Consider the following 23,269-nt stretch of genomic DNA (forward strand, 5'->3'; position numbering starts at 1 on the left):
AAAGTTCAGATGGCAGAAAAGCACCACCCTTTATCCCTTCACATTTATTATTTTCATCAGGGCAGGAGGCAGAAGTGCCAGGTATTTTCCAAAGAGGCAGCCCCTCCTATGCAGAACAGACACTCTTTGCTTAATATTGCCATGATTTCCAGCTCCCACTGCAAAAACACAGAACTTTCATTGTCGGGAGCTAGAGAGAGCACATGCACGCACACACACACACATTAGGCACTTTGTTTTATTTTGCAAAAAAAAAAAAAAAAAAAAAGAGTCTTTATATATAAACCATTTCATTCTCTCTCAAAACATTCTACAACTATACAGCTGTTTGCTCCATCATTTGCATAGGAAATACCACAATACAAAAATAAGGTAAGGGGGAGGCAAAAGAAGCAAAACAGCAACCAATTTATGCATGTGTTTCCACGTATAAACATTTGAAGCCTTACAAAATTATTTACATCATTTGTCAACTATTTACATTAAGAGCAACATTTCTAACTATAACAAACAAAACTATAATTTATCAAGTATACGTAAAATTGTCTTTAAAAAAAAAAAGAGTCTATCATATACCACAAATAAATAAAGACAAATAACAGTTTTAACAAAGCAGGGTTTCCTGCAAGACCCTTTTTTGGTATTTTGATTGTCTATTCTAGGCTTTGGTTGACAGCTTAATATTACGGCTTGTGAAGTTCAGACACTTACTATTTTGTTTGGTTTCCTCCTGTTGTCTGGCCAAATCCTACCCGGTCTAACCTCATCTTTGGCCCTCCATCTCCTATTTCAAGGCTGAGCACGGTGGATCAAAGTCATTGTTAGCAAAAAAGGGCACCATTTCTTTGACTTCAGTGGAGTTTCAGCTACTTTTGTCAGCAGTAAATTTTCCCCTGCGTGTGTCAATCTGAACAGTGGATTAACTAAACTGCACTGTAATTTTAAACAAAACTACTGTATCCTTTACCTCCTAGTAAATTACATGCAATATCCACATCAAACTAGATCATACTGGTGCTGAACCAGCTTAACATGTCTGTGTATGGAAACTGCATCCTAAATCCTTCTTTTTAAAGAGATACTAAGTTTAGCTTATAGTAAGAGGTTTAACATTCTGTGTTCATTTTAACTATCCCCGTTATTTCAGCTTCCGACATTGACTTTACAGTTCATTCTGCATGTTTTGCCCTTTTAAGCAATTTGAAAACAAAATCCTGCTTTGAATATTCAGTGCACACCATTGAGTTAACAGGTATAAAACATCTGAAAGGCTTAGCTCAGTTCTCTTAAGAAAAATGAAGCTAAGTTGGTTCTGTTTTCAGAGGTATATAAGTAACTTTTTTTCATAAATGTGCCATGTTATCAAATGTAAAACAACTGCTTTTTTCAGATGTTTCTTAGAAAACTTTCGTAATAAACCTAAAAAAGCTGATCTGCATATTTACAAAATCTTTGTCATAGCAAACATGCAACACACAGAACAAAGTATTTTGTTCTATGGCTGTTTATGAATTTTTCTATGTATTTTATATCCACAGAACGGCTTAACATTAAAAAAAAAAACAACACAAAACACACGTACTTAATATGTCCAGTAAAAACCCGACAGATTACAGTTTATGGCTTTTCCACTGTGTGCATTCATCTGCATCCTCTCATTAATTTGTTTACCAAACATTGTCACCATAATGACAGTGCTTTGGTCAAAACACCGCAAGAGGAAAAAATATGTATGAAGCTGCAATGTGTTGAGATATAATACTTGTAAAGAGATGAACCTGCTGACTAAAGCCATATACATTATGAAAGCAAACAAATGACCAAACACTCCGGTATTGTGATACAGTGTCTTCCCTTTTCCCGCATAAATATACAAAATATACATTTCCAGTTTCTTTTGAGATTTCTTTTAAATGGATAACCCATACTCAAAAATTAAACTAATTTCAGTTGTATGTTGAGAGTCAATAGGAAATTGCATAGATATAAAACAGCCTCAATGACAAGTCCAGGTTTTAGTTCTGATGTCTCTTCATGTGGAGAGCCAGGTGATCGGAGCGGGAGAAGCTCCGATTGCAGACGGCACACTGGAAGGGCTTTGCCCCCGTGTGCTTCCTGTAGTGGCGCGTTAGTTCATCCGATCGAGCAAATCTCCAGTCGCAGCCTTCCCATGTGCACTTGTATGGTTTCTCACCTGAAAGAGAGCACAGAGAAGCGAAACTGTCAGCCATCACTCTTTAGCAAAGAAAACCGATGAGAGATCGCATCAAACAGCACTGCTCTTCCATTTGAAGAAACAAATGACAAACAAGGAGCTGATGCCTCCCAGTTATTTGCAGCTCTATTCATCAGGCCCCAAACAAGCAGCCCCTTTGTTTTTTTCAGCAAATTTTGTTCTTGAAAGCGTGATTTAATACCTCAGTAAAATGTAAGAAACTTCCAAATGCAAATTAGAGACAGCTATGGTACAGAAATGCAGAGTTAAGAAGCCTCTATGAGACCGAAATACATTCCTTTACACTCACTCCAGTATGACAGGGAGTAGGAAAAAAAAGCAGCCTCACGTGACAATCTAGCCAAGTTTGTAACTTATGCTTGCACCTTTGAAAAATGGGTAAGTTATACAGAGCTTTTTCAAGAGGTCTGAAATGGGAAGGAAGACTTCTACGAAGATTCTTTGTAGTGTGCAGATCTGTTCAAGAGCTTCTGATGTGTGAAGAAAGGGGCACAGTGTGATACAAACACAATGAGGATAGTATTTTCTAAAATGTAACAAGCAATAAAAACGTGTGGTATCCTGCTTGAGGCTAGCTATATATAGGTGAAGGCAACTTCAAGTTCAAAGCACCCATTTTCAGAATGAAATGTCTACAATAAGGTGCTTAAATAGCCATATTTTAGAGGTGGAAAGTGCCTGCTGTTTCTAGCAGTCTGTACTGATGTAGGGGAGCATGGCATCTCTGAAAACGTGCTGTGTTACAGCAGCTCTGAATGCAACTTCAAAATATCCACCTAATCTTGAATACACTCGTCCAAGCACCTCAAATGTTTGCATTCATCCATTTTAGAACTATAAACACAGTATTTTAAGCATGCCTACAATTTACAAGTGTTTGTTGAAATGGGAGAAATATAAATTCACAAAGCCATGATGACTTCTGTGGCAGTAGCTTCATCTGGAGCAGAAATACAACCAAGCCGAGCATTCCAAAAAGGCCTTTCTAACTTCTTCTACCTCTCCACTGGTCTCAGACCTTTACCCTCACAGTCTCAGTCCTATTGCACTATTGAGTGCCTCCTGCTTTTCCATTTTTTACCATCAGACAAGCATGTGGAAAAAAGAGAGAAGCCCACATCCTGCAATCTGTTTATTATGCATAAGCTATGCAGGTAACACCATCTGAGAAACTCCAAAACATTACTTCAAAAGTCCTTATTTATCATGCAGATGAAATTATGAAAATGTTTTTGTCTGGGAGTTTCTACTGCTTCTTCTGATCGACTAGAAACTTTTCATCTCCTACTGAGCGCAGAACCAGCCCTTTGCTCACAAGGGGGATGTGGCTTCATGTTAGCAGGGTCACAACAATAACCAGACCTCTGCAAGAAAAACTAACCACCCAACCACCTCTTTGCAAAAACAGCAACTAGGATTTATTGAAATCATGGTGGAAATGTAACATCCCTTAAGAACAACAAGAGCCTGGCATCACCTCTCACAGAATTTATAATTATTTGGTGGATCGCAAAGCAGAACACAAATTATCACAGATTTCTGCCATAGCTGAATTTACTCTGAGTAAATTCTGATGCTGATTGAAGACTGAATGGTCTATCATATAGGATTGTTTTTTGCTCTGTGCAACACATACTGTAGGCTAAAATAAAAATTTCATTCAAACTCAGTGTGTAAAGCTTTTGTAACACCAGAGAAGCCAGATTACACATTTGGTCTTCACAGTAGAATGACAGGAAAGGTCCCTCTTCAGTGAGGGATCTTTTGCACTATATATATGGATGTATTTTAACTGGGTTACTAAGGGTGTCTGTAAAAGACTGTTGCTGATCAACAGGCACAGCACCAGGGAGATCTGAGAACACTTTGCTTTAAAACACACATGCACACACAGAGGTTACACAAAAGCATTACTCCTGCATTTGAAGCATCTTAAAGCCAGTGTATTTATTTATTTTTCTCATTTCTTTCTACTAGCTTTAAACTCTTCTTTAAAAGTCTTCACTTAAAACTGCCAACTTTATACTTGATGCTGAACTCCCAGTCTTGTGATCCTGCCCCCCCTCACTGCCCAGGGAGAGCATATACATAGTTAGGCCTCTATCTACTCCAAATGTTTGCTCTTACATTTTGCAGAATTACACAAGGAATGACAGAAAAGGTAAAGAGGGCAGGAAAATAGCACTAGTTAATAAAAGCCTAGAAATATCCAGACCAGACCGGAATGGGGACCCGGAGATTAAAATCTATTTCCAAGCATCAAGGAGATATGAAGTACATGCAACTTTCACCAAGTGCTGGACTACACTGCATTGAAAAAGCAGCCTCAAAGTTGTCCTGTGTGGGTGGTACCTGACCCTGTCAGAGTACAAACAGAAAAAGAAGCTGTCCTCCATTAAAACTTTTCCTCATGTGCGAGCAGTGTCAGCAGTGATACGAAGGCTCCTAGCACACAAACTGCCAGCAGCTGGGGCAGCAGTGAAGCCTGTACCTTGCTGGGTGCAACAGCATCCAAGCCAATGTCGAGTCCAGCGATCAGAATGCCCATCAAACTCCAGGGCACTCAACTTCACAGAGACACTATCTTGACACTTACCACACTGTCACGGTCACTTCAGTGCCAGCCACAGCCAGAATCCTCCTGGGCAACAGCGTTGCTCAGGGGAAAAGCTACATGCGGAATAGCACCGCTCTTCCCTGCCGGCAGACTGCTGCAGACCTGAGCTAAACCAAGCACTGCTCAGGGATGGATGAACAGAGGGGTTGCTGCCTTACACAGATTGTTTTAACAGTGTTACTTTTATGTACTGGAAATTAAGGTCAGAATGCTGCTTTTAACCCCTGCTTTGGCCAACAGTGAGAACTGGAAAATGTATTTTTAGTGCCAGTGTAGAGGCCCGGACCATTCTGAATAAATCCTAGGGGTAAAATACTGAATATCTATGTTTGTAATGCTAGTTTCCGTTGGAAAGTTCTATTTAAGAACTGACTCAATTTCAAATGTTTTCCTTTTGGGCAAGGAGGAAGCAGGGGCAAGAAAAAGTAGGTGGAGATTATTTTCACTCCTTTGGAGCAAGCAGAAGAACAACTATCTGGTAGTATTTTCTCTCTCTCAACCTATACACATGCTTTTTGTCACTTAGCAGAAATAAGAATTTGGTTTAAGTTCCTGCAAGAGAGGGAAAAAGCACCTCACATTACATATTTTCTGAAGTGATCTACTTCTTTGCTATGCTGACTTTAAAGCTCTGAGAAATCTGGGTCGAAGATTTATTTTTTTAAAAAGCAGGTATATACAACAAGGGACACTGAACCCTTTATCCACTGTTTTCGTTGGCTACGTAGTAATGTAAGATTTGTTTACTTTAATGATTGTGAGAAATACAGTAGCAGTAAAGTTTTAGAAATATTTGGTTTTCCTCCAGCAATTTAGGGCTTCTATAGGGTGTTAAACCAAGAATGCCACTGGTCATCAAATATGAAGGCAGTACGGCTTGGTTTTCTGGAACACGACCGCGGTATCAAACAGATATTTCACTGTAAAAGCAAGAAAACAGCTAACTCCTCCACTTCAGGGGAGCTTCCATGGGATTTGTTAGAATGTCAACACTGTTCAACTAAAACACCATGAAGGAAGCTGGTACCGATTTCCAGCCAAATAGCACACTCCAACCCTTTTTTCCCTAGCCAGAAATATTATACGCAGCACTTCTGGGAAACAGAACTGCTTTCCTTTAAATTAGACTTCAACAGGATAGGGATTTCATAAGTTTAATTGGATTTCTGCATAACCTCCATCCAGTATCACTGATTTAAAATATTTTGCTAGGCTTATACATCACAAAATATATCTTTAAGTTCTTGAGCTCTTAATACGTATCCACTCTCCAGTGTAAAAAAAATACATTTGTGGAGCACGAGAAAGAGACTTGTACTTGCGCACAGAAATTTTAAGCTCTAATGTTTAGTTTGGAAGCTCTTTTACAGAAAGCACCTACCAGGAGATAAGGCAGCTTAACCTGAAAGGAGGTTATTTTGCTTGCAATGTGGCCGTTACAAAAAATTATTTACAATGCTATGAGATCGCAAGGATGTCAAAAAGATATGTAGATATCCACATGTAACATGCTAACCTAACCACTCACTTCAACAGATAAAACTTCCTCAAGGTAGATCCCAAGGTTCGGGTTTCTTATCAATACCACAGGAGAGTGGTCTGGACCAGTAAACACACTGTGTTGCCTCTTTTCCCTTTAATTTATCTTCTTGTGATTTAGCCATGTCAAAATGCACCAACTGCTTTCCAAACACTAATTCTAGTCGCTGGCAGTGACGCTCATGGCCATGCTCATTTGGGTAAGGCACAGTGCCACCAGTGCGGGGGTGACGGTCATTCTGAAGACACCCTCTATCTTCGACATGCAGCCTCTATGCAAGAACATGTTTCTGTTTAAAATTCTGTTTGGAAAAAACAAGTCACTGAAAGCTTCCATTATTGATGAATTTCCCTATTAAGAAGAAAATAAACTTCCTTATTTCACTGAAGAGATTTATGACTTTATTTCTGCAATTCACCGCTAGGACGGCTTTCTTTAAATATAAAGCTGTAAACAGCAAGGGCTGGATTTTCAAACCTAAAGTTAGGTAACTCTATTGGTATGCAGAAATCCAAATACAGGTATTACACCAGGCAACGCCTGCAACTTCACTTGTTTGCTATCAGAAATTTTTGTCAGAACAGCAAGTTTGGAGCTTCCTTGACAAATAAAAAGTAGTATGCTTTTCAAAGACTCCAAAAACACAACACCTGATTACATCTTGTAAGAAACTATAAAGATACCCTCCGCCAGTCTTTCCATTTTAATATTACTCGTGTTTATTATGGAACTATTTCTAGTGGCAAGTGTCTGGCCTTAAAAAATTTTCAGCTAGGTATGATAAAAAGGTGGCAGGTAAAGCAGAAGTTTCCGCACCATAACTGCATCAGTTATGTACAGAACCTTTATCATGTTCAGTTTCAAACCAGATTATTAAAAATATTTATGTTGTCTCAAAGCTTTCCAGTGAATTTGTTTTCAAATTTTTCACAGGTTATCATCAGTCATCTTAATTCCCCGACATGCTATAGCCTTAAATTTTTAGAAAAAAAATAAGAACAAACAAAATTTTTTTTTCTATTTTAGTTTGCTTGAAATAGTGTTTCTCTAGCTCACGGCACCACAGTTTTAAACTCTGGTCTCTTCCAGACTGACTGGACCGGAAAGTAGTTACTTGGGTGTATGCCTGCACTTGTTCAAATGTGTTTTGCTCCCAATGTTTAGTTAAAATCAGACCTTCCTTCTGCCATTGACCAAGTGCTGCAGTCGTCATTAAAAGCAGCTTCTTGGTTTATACTTGGGTTGTGGTTTTTTTTTTTTGAGAAAGAACAGAAAGCTGAAGTTTCAAAACAAATAATCCCTTGGGTGTTTAAAAGCTCTTTAGTGCACCAAAATTCTCAGTTGTCCAAGAGGCCTGGCAGCAGGCAAGGTATGTCCAGCTTATTTTGTGAGTGACAAAACAAATTTAGTCCTTGAAACATCCATCCCATCAATGATATGAATGAGCAGCATATGCTGCACGTTTTAAAATGTGATAAAGCCACTACCTAGTATAGTAATGGCTGGAGTGTGACCATTAGGTACTACTTCACAATGAAACAGCATTTTGAGGAATTTTTTAACACAGAGCTATTGAGCCCTTGAAGTCCGATCACTGATAAATCAAGCATGGACAGGAATAAAAGATAACTGAGTGGTGAGCAAAGAGGACTGAAAAGAAACTGTGCATCATCTACTTTCTGACCGGAGAGGAATTACCTTCGCAGGGCTCCCATCACTTCTTGAAGCACATTTATTTTGGTAAGTGTTGTCTTATGCAGTTCAAGGATTACTGGGGAATCTTGACTGGCCTGTGCAATGGTTTATTTTCTTTCTGGTATAACATTCTGTCTTAACAGAGGTGGTCTCTCTTCAAAGAGGTATGCGAACAGAGAGGAAAGGAATTTTTTTAAAGTAGGTTTGTAAGAAATCCATGCCATCTGGGGTGCATGGCTGTGTCTACGCATTTCCTAAGAACACATTTCCTAACCTATGCCTGTGGTACAAGAACAGCTCTTTAGCTCTCTCACCAGTAACACTGGCTTTTGTGCAGTCAGATAAGAGGTGCTCTTAAAATGGAATTTATTAAACATGTACTGTAGACTTCCAGATTTCCATCTACTGTATGCACGCAGACACACAAAAAAAAAAAAATTAAAAACTAAAGCGAAGCACAAAAGCTATTTTAACTCAAAGCAAAGCACTGTACACTTGCCAAAATCAAAGGTTTTAATATGTCCTTAATCAGAGTTGTTAGAGATCACTGAATATAAATAATGCAGCCTGACAGGACAGGAATGCTGCTACCAAGATACTCAGACTAAACTAGGACATTACTCAAATGTTTCTAATCTTTCACCAATGGGAGGTGCAGGTCATCTAACAAACAACAAGCAACACACTACTCCGGCTGGAAGCAGGAGTCAATCATCCCAGTCAAGCTCAGAAATTAATTACAATAAGGAATGTCTGATCAAATAATGGAAAGTTTTAATCACTGGCAATTGCTGTGAATCTTGGGACTATATTAGCCTATGGAGGGCGGTCTCAAAATGAACTATATTTAAAGTCAGTCTCTTAGGTCAACAGTTTCCTTATCAGGAATCAAATATCTTGGAACTGAAGTTTAATCCTCTCAGGGAGTAATTCACAGAAACAACAGTTTTTTTAAGCTTTCATGCTTAGAGGGACTTTCTAGGCTTTTAATCAAAAAGAAAATATTAGGCTTTTCTTCTCAGGATCTAAAATCTGAATACCCCTCACCTGACACCTTAGAATTTAATTCCTGATTCGTAAAAATTGTATGCTGATGTGAATGATCAGTAATATTTAATTAGAATATAGTTTTAGGTTGCTAAAATTTCACCTTCTTTTGAACAACACATTCTAACACTTCTCATTTAGCTTCTGACTACAGATAAAGAACCAGATCAATTAATCCCAAGGTTTGCAATTGTTCACAAAGTGTTTGAAAAAAAAATGCATTATTTTCCCTTAAACTGTGGTTTGCACAGGAAAATAATGTACTTCCATTTCTCACACAGGCAACTAATGGATTTAGAAGAATTCATAAATAAAAGATGCTAACATACTCTTCTGCACTGTCTAGCAACACTGCACTTTAATGCACTTTGTCAACAGTTTTATTTAACTCTCTTCCACTTTTCCTTAAGGTCTCTATCAATGATGGCATTTACTGACAGCTCCTTAAAGTATAATCTGTGCAACTGACTCATCTAACAGGTCAAAGAAGCGGGGTCTGCACAGAAATATTACTTAGTATCTGTTTTCATAATGCAAAGATTTTTCCAGGATGAGGTTTGCTATATGCACAGACGGCTGCAACCATGAGCAAAGCAGAGTCTTTTGGGGCCTCCATTCCTCATTTGTGCTCCCTGAGCGAAATCCCTCACCAGAGTCTCAGGATGATTTGAGTTGATACATGTTTTCACAAGGTGCTTTTCTTCCACCAGGAGTCAAACTACTACCTATTTTTCCTTCTCAACAATAGGCATCCTGAATTCCTGGGCAATTCGATATGGTACCACCTTTAACAAGTGTCCCTAAAGAGCACCAAGTCCTAGGGACTGCTCAAGTCCACTGCACACAACTGGTTCTAATTCTGTTGTACCATCAATCTAATTTTGGATCTATCGAGGCAGAAATCTAAAATAAAAAAAACGTTTAACACCTTGAGGAACTGCACAAGCCAGCAGCTGTTCCATGCCTATATAAAAATTTGAAATAACTAGGGACAGTGGAAGCATTTTGAGTGCATCTCATTTAGAGAAATGCCATTTCTCTTGACTTATCTTGGCTTCCACTTCCCATCACTAAATCCAAACTAGATCTATAGATAGAGATGAAATAGTTCTGCAGTTAATGCTAGAAACTATTAATGGCAAGCCCATCATGTGACCAGAGAACATGCCTGTACAAAGACTCTGTATACAGAAAACCAATATGCAGCTGGAAAATGTCCGCAATGTGCATGCCTTGATGCGTTCAAAACAATGACAGATTTTCCTCTAAAAAACATACGCAATTCTGAAGCGTGCAGCTGTTCACAGAAATAATAATTAAAAAACCCCTGGAGCCAGCAGTTCTGCAGTGTTGCAGGTAGGGTATTCCAGGCACCCACATGTCAAACACTTAATTTCCACAATCCAATCTTTAACATATAAAGAAATCCAAAAGGGTAAGTCACAGGGCCACTGTTGCTAAATGATTACGTGATATATATATTTATATACTCGGATGCCAGAAAAGGAACTGAATGAAGTTTATCTGCTATATGCAAGTAACTGCTTTTCACTGATATTTGGCAGGTTTTTTAAGTTGGATATATAGCTGTTATGCCAAAGGTTTAAGGTGGTTTTACTGCTGAACGGCCTGCGATAAATGCATAATTCCCTCACATATTTTATACCATAGTTGCACAATGCCGGGCATAAAAAGAAACTTGTTCCACGATGAACAGGTAAAGTTATTTTAAAAGGAAATGTTTTAAGGTATTACAATGTATCAGACACCTGCATGGAAATGGATAAAAAGCGTTAGCATCTTTTCAACATTTGAATCTTTGTTCATATTCTGGTTTGGGGTTACCAGTTTTGAACTAAAATCTATTTCATCATTTACCAATGCTAAAGCATTAGACAGAGGAAGAAAAATGTGTGCCTGTCTCTGCAACTGGTACAAATACATAGCTCTTAATGGGAATACAGCAAGAGTCCAGAGTAATTGCATTAAATCAGCATAACTATATTAGCTTATACCACCTGACTTGGTGTAAGATAAACACCTTGGGAACACTTAAGAAGAAAAATACATGGGATTTTCCTCTTGCCCATTTCCTACAGTTTTATTTAAATGTACCTCACAAAGTCTGACAGCGTGTTCATATCCCAATTGAAAAAGAAAAGACTACAGCCTACATTCCACCTATCAAAAATAACATTCCCCTTAGCTTTGCTCTCAAAGAACATCTACTAAACCCAGGGAAAAACTTTCAGAAGGGAAAGGTTGCTAAATAAATACCGTGAAAAGGTTGAGATTTTCCAATACAAAAGGAAAACCATAAGGTCTGTCTTGACTTTTAATGGCAGACAACCTTTGCTGCAGGCTCTTTTATTTTAAGATGACAGATTGCTGAGAAGGGTGGGGACTGGTTGGGATGAGAAAGAGACTGCAGCCAATTTTAAAAGGTATTGTTAAGAAACTAAGAATAAGGAGAGAACAACTTCAGTGGTCCATGATTACTAAAGAACGGGTTTAGCCAGATAAACAGGTCTGCTATCCCTGAAGGGATTTGAAAGAATATCACACACAACTTTATTAAAATGGATTACGTGACATTTGCTTTAGACTTTGAAGGTAAAAGCTTCACAAAAGTCCTTTAAAAAAAATTTAAACTAAAAAAATCAAAACTTATTAGTGCTGTATGAATTCACAGTTCAGGGGGATGGGATGCACAGAGGCACACTCCCTAATTTAGCCCTCGGCATTGAGTCCTTTGGAAATCAATAGCGAGATTCCCCAGCACTCCTGGGGGAGCTGAGCAACTTCTCAGGTTTCCCTGAGTTTGCACCCCTTTACTTTAACATTCATTAATCGATTTAATGTTAAGTCAGAGATCTGGCTCTTAATACACACTTCAACCATATGTTAAGGCAGAGATCACATTCAGTGCTGAAAATCTTCAATTATGAAGTGAATATTCAAGAGAGTTAAACTAATCCAAACTCTGAAATATTGCAGGTAACAGGATACGGACTCACATTCTTGCATGTAATGCACGCTTTAGACAGTTTATCCCTTCATTCACCTCCCCAGAAGACCCTTTGCATTACAGACCTGCTTAAATTCACTTGATTTTTATCTAAAACAACATTCTTGTTTTCATGAATACATCAGTTCCTTTGACCTTTGCACATCTATCCACATTTCTAGGTAAAAAAGTGAAGGCAACAATAAACATTAGTCACCCTAAGCAATATATGTTAGCAACATGGGATGTATTTCTATGCACACACGTATTAACTTTGTAAACCCTAACGTCGTTACTACTCAAGGTGCAAAAAAGATATAAATTGATTTAAAAAAGAAAAAGTGTTCATTTCAAATGCTGATGTAATGGTAATTTTTAGACTAAAGCTTTGCTTTTATTCCCCTTTCTAGCTATTATATAATAGTAAATGAGATATTTAAAACTGGTATTTAGTTCCTAGCTGAAGTGCGTAAGTGGAAATTGCACAGTCTTAAATTTACAGATTATTTATTAAAAGGGGTTTCTACTCTCCAACACTACTCACATCTACATCCTCATGAAAATATTCCTTTCTTTCTAAACTTACTGCTAATGAGTGATTACATATAAAAAGTATTTTTAATAGCGTTTGTGTTTAGTCTCTTACTAATTCAAAGCAATAATCTTTGTACAGCTGCTTTCAATTTTTCACTGTGACTGCAACACAGATAACTTTCATTTATCAAAAAAAAAAATTTCCTTAGTAACGTTTAGCCTGGAGATACTCAATTTCTTTACGATAATCTAACGATCCATTCTAAATAGCTGCTGAACAGAAAGCCTTGTTTCCATAGAGATAGTGAAACATTTTGTTAGATCTCATCTCACGACAAGTTTTGTTTTGACTTCTGGTTTAAACTTACTCCTTACTTGAATGGCACAGGCATCGCACTGACAGCCTGCTTCAATAACAAAGTTGCTTGAACTGTGATTTGTGTTTTGCTCTGATTCAACGTCCATGCATAAAAAACACCAGGCTCATACTCAGCTTTAAAAACAGGAGCTGCAGCCCTCTCATTTGATTTGATACTTTTCACTGATTTAGCATGAGCAGTTCTGTTCTAAAATCCTGGCAAAGAACGGTACTAGCTTCCGATGTCCTAGTGGTGAGTTTTTCTCCCCGTTTCCCTCTTTCCTTCTTCTCCCCGCCTCAGCAGGTGAATGCTCAGGAAGAGCACCTAGGGCAGTTCCACCTCCCAACACTGTCCTCTGCATGTAGGTGCTCCTGCACCTACACACAAGCAACACCATCCCCAGCTCCACTCCGTGCGGGCCCGAGAACGAAGACTGTCTCTGCAGCTGCAGGTGGAGTTTGATCAAGGTACAAAAAACAAGTGTGACTCACTGACACTTTTAATTGTCTCCACTTTAATGTCATTCACTGACAAAAAAAAAATGAAATTATGTTGTAGCTTTTTTAAAAGAAGTATGTACAACTACTTGTCTTTCAAAAAAAATAATAAAACACACTTAACGCCAAGGACGAAGTAAATGGACATTATCTTGGGAGTTTTCATGATGTTTCTGAAAAATTCTAAGATTAAAGAATTCTAAAAGGTCAAAGAGAAAAAACCCAAACCAGAAAATTCCATCTACTTAGATAAATCTTTAAAAGAATATGTTTACTATGCTTAATTCATTATTCAAGGGGGAAAAAGTCTATTTTTTAACACGTTAATGGTATTTTAGATTGAAAAGAGAAGTTTCCATCTGCTTTATTCTCAGCTATTGTGAGTTCTGTATTATAAAAGGTTTAACAAAACTGCATTAATAAAAGCAATTTTTCTTTTCATTGACCAATCTCTAAATATTTCTTAACTGAACTGCCAGTTTGTACCTATACCACTCAAGAGAAAACAGGGAGGAGATGGCAGACCAAACATGCTTGCATTCTCAAAAAATGTCAGCCATGAACGAACAACAGACAGTAAGAGAGTGAATACATACCTGTGTGAGTTCTCAGGTGTGCTTTTAAGTGAGAAGACTTTGTATAAACTTTTGTGCAGCCTAAACCAAAACAAAAAAGCAGAGAGGCTTCAGTAGGGAGAAGAGGAACACTTCACATTACATTTAAACTTCCTCAGTCAGTGCTGGGGTACTATCTGGACACCTTTAAGTTTACTACTTTCTGGCATCATCTTTGTCATTTAGAAGTAAAATTTTACATAGAAAGCTCCTAGGGATATGCTGCTTCACACAGAAAAAAACACGTATGTTTCTGGTAGAGCTGCTACAATCTATGTACAGTTACACCTGCTACGTAAATTAACAACTCAGCAGGGGGCTTCATCTTTTAAAAATTTCCCAGAGGACTTGATCAAGCCAGACTTGGTGTCATTGTCACCCGGGGCTCAGCGTAACTCTTCCACTGAGCACTTACCACACTGCACACCGAATGGGTGCTACACCACCCAGAGTTGTGTTGCTCAGGGGGAAGAGCAACCACGAGCAGCAATTTCTCTCTGCACTACAACGAGTGTGAACATCTTGTATCTGGGATTACGTACTACATGGAGGCACAGTTTACAGTCAGGTCCCTCTTCCCCTTCAGTGTAAGAGAAGGAGAGGCTGAAGACAATCTACCTGTGGGCAATTTTCAGAGATGGTTTTAATGGATTTTTGAGGGCAGCTGAATCTCCTGTTCATAACAGGGAAGATATGGTCATGGCCTCAGCTGCTAGGAGCCAAAATGATTCTTTCAGTGCCAGAAGATTCAAACTGAGTTGTACTGCTTTGGACAAACTTAGCCGCTGCTCCACCACAGGTACTGGAAGAATGAGAGCAGGAGCTGCATAGTCACACTGACTTACATTAGCAAAGGACATAATTTTTTTATTTTCTGTAGAGTAAAAATTTTGTAACATGGTAAAATGAACTCAGTTGTTTAAGAGAACGACAAATGACATGAAGAAAACAGTATATGTCATTTAAAGAATGTGAAAATGTCCCATTCAAAATAAAACAACAAAGAAAAGAAAAATTCTACTTTGACAAGAAACTATTTAGTTCTAGGTGTAGACAACAGCTAAAGAAAAACCACTTATACCTCATCCATGATTATTCACACTCTTTTTATTGTAAGGGCTGGGATTTTCTGGCATAGATTGCTTACCAGGATAGTCACAGTAGTGGATACGTCTTTTCTCCAAATCTGGGTTACTTCTCCTGTTGTATCTGACCGGTTGGATGTTCTGGGGGGTTATGGGCAGAGTCGCTGGTAAGTTTGGATTGTGAATCGCCAGCTTAGAAGCTATAGTTGCGGCATATGATGGAGGGGGGGTTAAATTCTGCAGCATCTCTGCTTGTCTGTCTGGACTTCCAGGCTCTGAGCTTGGGGGCGAAGGAGGGAAGTAAGTGGCCTGCTGCTGCAGAAACTGGTTTGGCATGGTGTAGCTACAGGGGGGGATACCCTGGAACTGTTTCATTGCAGTCTGTGGAACAGCCGAGGAGAGCGTGTTAAGGCCCGCCATGGCTGATGGCATGGAGACATTGTTTAGGGAGTCCATCACGGCTGCCTGAGTAGTAGTGTTGGGCATATCTAAATCCGGTGAGCTCAAGAGCTGATACAGCTGGCCTTGCTGGGGTGTGACAGAAAGATGAACATCTGGAGTTGGAAGCTCCTGCTTGATGAAAATGTTGTTCACATCAGGAGTTTGGTGGGAGCTGAAGATGCTGGTAAATTCGGGGAGGGCCTGAGTGGGAGTAGGGGCAGGGGCAGTAGTTTCGTTCTGGTGACTGAAGATGGTGACCGGCTCTGTCTTGATGTGGGTTACACAGGGTCGCTGAGATTTGTACAGGCCAGTTCTCAGATGGCTAATGTCGGGGAGGAAGACGTTCATGTTGATGCTGTAAGGCAACCCTTCGCTGTCAGTGAAAAACTGGTCTACAACCGAGGCACTGTCTCTTCTGTATTTCTTATGTTCGGGGATGACAGGAACAGGCGGGAGCTGAGGTGCCAAGTATTTCTCCATTTCACATCTTGTCTACAAAGACAAAACAGACCATAATCCACATGATTTGTTACCAACCAAGAAAGACGACGGCATGCAAGTCATGTGAGGCTTCGCAAATAAAAGGCAGTACTTTTCAGCCAGCCGCAAGACACCTACAGAAGAAGTTATGAACACTCACACTAATGAGAACCTGTCTTTTATAATCACACACTGATCAACATCATCAAGGACAAGGAGATAAAGTCGTGGCATAAGTCATTCAGACATTAAGATCGATCTGATGTTTCAGCATACACAAACTTTTCATCTTTTATGCCTACAAGATAGTGCGAGGCACAGAAGTGACAGGCGCTGTGCCTAATCTGCAGATCTCCTGCTATGGAATTCACTGCTGGAGCAGGGTGACTGCCTATCTGTTTCACCCGCTTTTCTTTGAAATGCTAACTCTAAAAGCCACATCCTCAGCTGGCTATTTGAATGCTAATACTTCAAATAACACTTATATATACCTATATATATTTCTACACTTCCAGGATTTTTCATCCATAAAAGAACAGTATTTGATTAGAAATATGACACCAAAGTGTAAAGTTATTAATAATATTGAATAACAAGAAGAGGGGTTGACTGCATCAGAGTACTCTCTGTGTAAAGTGTCTCCAGGACTACGCTCAAATCAGTAATAATCTGTGCAGTGTACAATTGGCTAATAGCATGATGAATATGTCCCGATCCATGCCTCAGTCCTCGGAGAGCTCTTTAATTACTGGAAAATCATTCTCTTAGCGCAGTGGTGCGAGGGAATCCGTGGGTGGCTGGAGCCCTATACATTACTGGTGTACAGTCATCGGCAAAACATTTATCACGCACTCTCCAATGGGCAAATGCTACATTCCCCCCTGCCCTGTCAAGAGAGCGCTCATACCAGACCCGTTTAGCACCCCGCAAGAGAAAGCAGCTGACAAACAGCAACTCTGCCCGAAAGCGGATTTTAGGACCTTTCTTCAAAGACCCCCAGTAAACACCACAAACAAACGGAGCCGCCTTCCCGACTCTTTGATCTGGATCTGCCTCGACATGCCAGACTACTTTTTCTAGCTCTTGTTTACGAGCCGAGGGTAGCTCGCTTTGAAGCCGTGAGTTATTTACTCGCTGGGGAAGACACCACCGAAACGCAGCGCCCGATAGCCCGCTGCGGCACCGGGGGCTCCCGCCGGCCCGGAGGGCGCGGGCGTCCCACAGGGGCGCGGGGAGCCGCCCCTGGAACGGGCACCGTCCGCGGGCTGGAGCCCGGCTGCGACTGGCGTCTTCCCGCTTTTAGCTGCTCCAGCTGTTTGCCTGTGGATCCGCTCCCAAACAGCCTCCTGGGATAGTCAGAAAATCCCGGGAAGTCCCCCCTTACCCCGTGTGTCGTGTGCTCTCGCCCCCCCCCCCCCCCCCCCCCTTTCCGAACATGACTCCCTGCGTGGGCGAGGAGGACAGGCGGCCGCTCTAATTCTGCCGCCGGGCAAGTGCGAAGGCAGCAGCTGTAGCTTTCAACACAGCCGCGGGGGCAGCCCCGCTCCCCCCGTCCGCCGCGGGACGGCCCGCGGAGCCCGCGCCCCGCCTCGGCCCCGGCCGCCGCGCACAGCTCCGCCGGCGGGAACGCGGGAGCGCTCCCGCTCCGCACGGGCAGTGAGGCCGCTCCCCCGCACACACATACACACACGCACACATACACGTGCACACATACACGTACACACACGCACACACACACGCACATACACACAGCCCGCCGCTGCCGCCGCAGCCCCGCACCTCAGTGTCCGCCGCCCTCGCCCCGCGGCTCGGCCCCACCCAGTCCCACCCGCCCCCTCCGCAGCGGTCGCTCCCGCCCGGGCGAGGCGCGACGGCCGGCGGGCTGTGCGGGGACCCAGCGCCCACCGGCGGGCTGGGAGGGGGTGCCCGCAGCCTACCTGCACCATCTCCTCCGCCGGCAGGGTCGCGCCGCCGCCCCCGCCGCCCCCAGGGTGCTGCTGCGGCTGCTGGGGCGGCGGCTGCTGCTTCAGGTCCTCCCCGGGGAAGATCGCTGCCTCCCGGGCGCCTAGCACGGGCTTGAGCTGCGCGAACACCGGCTCCTCGGGCTGCTGCACGGGCCCCAGGCGGGCACTCATGGTCAGCACCCTGGTGGCCATGAGGCTGGCGGCGGGCGCGGCGCGGACGGTCTGCCCGCCCCGGCACAGAGCGACTGACCCGCGGGCGGCTCCGGGCGGGCGGGCGGGCGGCGGCTGCTCGTACGCTCAGTGCCCAGGAGCCCCAGCCCAGAGCGCATCCACTCCGCTGTCGTCAGTGCCTCCCCCTGTACCTGGCCGCGGGTATCTACCCGGTGACACACGCCCGCCTCTATTTCACCCTACTCCACCCCCGGCCCCCCCTACACCCCACCCAGACCGGCGAAGGGGGCCGGCCCTGCCGCCCGCCCTGCCTACGGGGAGCGCGGGCAGCTCCTCCCCGCCGCCCGGCCCGGCCCGATCCGGCCCTGCCCCGCAGCGGCGGCACCGGCGAGCGCGGCCGAGGCGGCGGCGCAGAGCGGTCCCGGTACCGACCCTGACCCCGGCCCCGACCCCGACCCCGACCCCGACCCGACCCCGGCGGTATCACCCAGGCAGCAGCCAGGGAGCGGTGCCCGGCGCAGGGTCCTCGGGCAGGGTCGGCGGGCGCGATGCTCGCCGTGGAGTAGGAGCGGGTTTTCAGCAAGTGCGGCGGTCCGCCGAGGCCCCTCTCGTGCTTTCACTATTATTTATAGTCTTGTAAAGAAGCGCTGCTAATGTGGGCACTTTAAAACAACCGTCTTGTCCTACCTTTCATCTTCAAAAGGGTTTTAAAGGCAGTCATTCAGATTTATTATTTTTTGTCCCGAAGGCAACTCGTACTCAAAACCTGCTGATAATAAATTTCAGCACTGCGATATACAGCCCCCCTACGCTATGAAAATGCTGTTTTTCAACGTATCACAGAAATATCGCAGATGAGAAGGAAGACAGGTAGAGGAAAAGAGGTAGCGAGGATTGTCTCGTCTCTTCCTACACCCCCCCCCCCCTTGGATGAGACAAGTTTCTATTTACTTGTTTTGAGGTGTGGTTTCGACGCAAAGCATATTTCCTCGTAGACACAGGACGATGAGCTAAGCTCCCGCATGTTTCGCTGAAGGAAGAGAAAAAGGAGCGTCGCTGTCCTTTCGTGCAACACCGGCGGGATCACGTCGTATGGGAAAAGTACAGCATGTAGTGGAGCCTTGGAAAAAAAGCACAAACTTTCCACCTTTTTCCTGGCTCTACCAGCTCTGCACTCTCGGTTTGCAGGGAGAGAGTCTGTGAATCCACAGTCATGTTGCAACCTCCCCCTCCCCGCATTTATCCCCTATCATTTACAGATAAAGCTCTTTTTTAAAAACGTAAAAAAGCATTTTTTTCCTGGTCAACCTGGCACTCCTCCTCTTTGCCGCCCAGTCCACAGCGAGTAGGATATCTCAGAGCCTGCATGTAGACAACTAATTACAGAACCAGGAAAGAGCTCAGCATAACGTCTTTAAACAAACTGTCTGTTTAGCAATACGTAGCCGCTCGATGCTTGTTATTACTAATGCAGATCCGACTACTCCCGTCAGCGTAGCATTTAAAGCCGTGCAGGCTAATTTCCATCCACTAACACTAATACGTATTTGCATTTAGACAATGAATCTTCAGTGTCCTTTTCTGAAGACTCATGGCTGGCATCTCTTTCCTCACTCAAGCCTATAAGCAGGTGTTTTAACCAACAGATTTTTAAATCATGTCTTGTTTTTGTGTGAATGCCCTTCGCATAACCCTAGTTTAGGGCTATACTTCAAACTACAGTTTTTGAATGCCCGTCATGTCGCCTGTATTAAGCCAGTTAGGCTCCAAACTACGTTTTTGACCCTCTGAAAGGACAAGTTTAGTATAAACTGCTTTTTAACAGCTTTAAAAATGCAAAACTAGCAATACTACACTAGGCTGTCTGGAAACTAATTCTTCTAGATCAGGCACAACATAGGGCTAGACAGCATCTGATTAGTACATATACCACTATCTTTCAGACATTTCTGTGAATTGTATGGCTGTAGCAACTGAAATGTTTCTGAGACTCGCATACTTTAATTGTATGTTTTCCCTCCATCTCCTTATGTGAATGGTAAACAGATAATTTCAGAATTTGGGGTTTTTTTGTTTTGTTTTATATACGTACATTGTTGAAGGGTCTGCTCTAGCAAATGCTTTGGCGGGTTAATTAGAATGGTGTCACTGAGTAAAGCTTTGTGTATACTTTAAACATCTTCAAAAACATCTCTGAATGTGTTTTAATACAGATAAATAAATCCAATCTCATCACCATGTTTTTGTGCTAATGATGGGCCAGGTCCTACAGTCTTTTGTCAAGGAACAATCAAATGGAAGATTACTAAGGACTACATAATTTTTAAAGGGTGATGTTTTATTTTGACATTTCTACTGTCACTAACAATTAAACAGATTGACTCTTGTTCCTGATCAGGATCACTGCTTATCTGACCTACACAGTGCTGCACTATTTATCTTACAGACAGTCTAAATGCACTTTTAGATCTAGACAGAGAAATTATTTGATAGCTCATTTTAAGAATTTCCATTGTTATTAGATTTTATACTTTTGAACAAATCATTATTATTTACAAATTTAAAGTCAGTAATAAACTGCCAGCTAATATCATCTTCTAAATTAAATTGAAATGAGAATATATTTAGAATTAAAAAAAGAGTTTACAGCTATAATAATTTTGGAATGTTTCTGCTTCTTCACTGATTTTGCAGACAGTTAGAGGTGAATTTACACCTTAATAGACAAATTTGCAGCAGAAAAACAAGTAAGCTCTTTTCAACCCAGGTCGGCCCTGTTTGTGTAAGTAAGACTTCTGGCAGACACGTTCAGGAGTTACAGTAAGTGGTCATTCCTCTGCAACACAATTCCCTGAGCATCTTATAAAAATAACAACTCAAGGTCTTTAGTTACTGTCCTGCAGAGCAAAAAAAGGAGAAATAAAGCCTTGAGTGGTAAGCACCTAGAGCTAGGGATGTGAAAGACACCTTTCAGTGTCCATGGTCGCTGGTAAGAGAACTGCAACGCTCTGCACTCCAAAGAACGTTACTAGGTTCAGGGAAAAAGGGTTAAACATTCTGAAACTATGTAAATGCTGCAGGTTCTGAGCGGGCAAGGATCCAGGCTTTCTGAATGAATGTAGACTCAATTACTTTGAACTCTCTTGTTCTGTACATTCCTATTCGCTTAGTAGTGCTATACCCATTAGGGGAGACAGGAGAAAACAAGAACAAATGTCAAGTCCCAGGCGGTCGGGAGCTTGGCAGTGGAGGAGCCTTGTGGGAGTGGGGTTGGGAGCAAAGGAGTTTGGCAGAGGGGCAGGACAGAGACAGGCTCCCTGGTTTCTTAACTCATCAGCTCCACCAGACACACCTCCTAAGGAAGGGTACTTGTGTCCCACTGTCCTGGTGGGAGGAGTAGGGCCAGAGTTGATGGGGACCTGCACATGTGTTGTTTGGAGGGGTAGGGAAGGAGTGGAAAGACATGGACAAGTTGTTTCATAATGATGAGGTGAGGGAAAACTGAGGACCTCATCTGAACTAAGCCAGGCTTGAAAGCCACAGGAAGATGTCTGATAATAATTTCAGGAGCTTTTAGCACATTCAGAGGCCTATTCTGAGTCAGAAAATATCCACCTTATTTTTTCACATAAACATACTAGAGAAGTGGAAATTAACTTTCTTCTTGTAAAATAGTAGCTGTCTGTACTTTTGACCACTCATTAGACTCCATCTCCTCAAGGGGAGAAATGGTTTCTCTTTTTACTTCTGACTTTCAAAAGAGAGCCAGTACAATCCTTTTACTTTAAGAAAGTCGTCGTTTTTCTCATTCTAACTTTCCAAGACAGGATAGCACTAGCCACAAGGTACCATCTTAACTCATGACAGGCTTTGCAAATGCCACTTGTGCTATATAATACAGCACCACCACAACGAGGAATGTAGCAGGGTGACTTTCTGTTAAAGCGAATGTGGGAAATCATGAAGTGACAGTCTATTGCTGTGTACCTTTATCTGTTGCTGTTTCAGGATTAATATACAGAGGTGTTCCCTTTGCTTATGAAAGGCAAGCCCAGTTCCCACTTTTCATTTTACTTCACCAGAAATACTGTGATAGACTATATGGAGAAAAGGATATTCCTGCTGAAATTACAAATGGCACTCCCCTAACTATTTCAGCCTGGCATTTTGAGGAAAAACACATTTCTTCTTGACTTCTTTCCTCTCTTAAGATTCCAGTAGTCATCCCGTTTCACCTTTCTGCTCTAGCGTGCAAAGCCTTACAATCAGGAAAATGCCCCTAGTTCCCCTTGGACAAGGCTTTGTTGTGAAGCATGTACAGAAAGCGAGATTTCATTTTGTCAAAGCCCCCTGTATACCCTAGAGGACAGTTTTGTCAAACCTTCCTGTTTCCAGTGCAGTTCCTCAGGCTTTCTTTGCTGTACTGCTGGGAATGAAGGGTGTACTTTCCTGAACCAGCTTGGCATTTTTGTTAATGGAATTGAATTGGTACATCCGGCCTGGTAGAAACCTTCTCAACAGAGTGACTTCAGCATTAGAGAACTGGATTTGACATTTTTTTAGAATATAAAGAAAAAAAACTGCAAGAGAAATTATTATCTTACAGGCCCAGGGAGAGTCACCATTGCAAAGCTTGGTACAGACTTTGTAAAATGAGAGGTGTGTGCAAGGTTCTCTTTTGCACAGGTAAAAATTAAGCAAAACTTTTAAAGTTATGTTTGAAGTTTGCTAAGATTGCTAAAAACACTCAAATGCAATTGTACTTGTGGTTTGTTTTTATCCTTTAGCTAAACATATTTTTCTTGCACTATAGATGAGTAATTTAGAATAGCAGGGAAGGTTTGTGACAACTAAATGAAGGTATGTAAACTTACCCACAAACAACCTTTGAAAAATCTTTTTGCAGCAACAGGTAAAGATCCTACCATGTCTGCATTTTCTGTGTTTTGACCTGAGTCAGTCTGCACTGTATAAAGCCTAAT

General features: G+C 41.9%; 1 protein-coding gene across 2 annotated transcripts; it reads right to left on the bottom strand.

The window, feature by feature from the left end:
* Nucleotides 1–222: 222 nt before the first annotated feature.
* On the bottom strand, nt 223–19,048 carry KLF5 (Kruppel like factor 5). Of its 2 annotated transcripts, none has more exons than XM_032680861.1 (4): nt 18,090–18,308; nt 15,294–16,164; nt 14,129–14,188; nt 223–2,194 (listed from the first exon to the last, which is right to left on the bottom strand). In XM_032680861.1, exons 1-4 carry the CDS (start codon nt 18,306–18,308, stop codon nt 2,016–2,018), a joined length of 1,329 nt encoding a protein of 442 aa, XP_032536752.1. In that variant the 3' UTR covers nt 223–2,015. The 2 variants fall into 2 exon arrangements, with proteins under 2 accessions (XP_032536752.1, XP_032536753.1); XM_032680862.1 differs by lacking the exon at nt 18,090–18,308 and adding an exon at nt 18,975–19,048 and having other exon boundaries at nt 1,388–2,194.
* Nucleotides 19,049–23,269: the final 4,221 nt, after the last annotated feature.

This window comes from Chiroxiphia lanceolata, chromosome 2 (genome assembly GCF_009829145.1).
Source record: "Chiroxiphia lanceolata isolate bChiLan1 chromosome 2, bChiLan1.pri, whole genome shotgun sequence".
In the NCBI taxonomy this organism is placed as follows: Eukaryota; Metazoa; Chordata; class Aves; order Passeriformes; family Pipridae; genus Chiroxiphia; species Chiroxiphia lanceolata.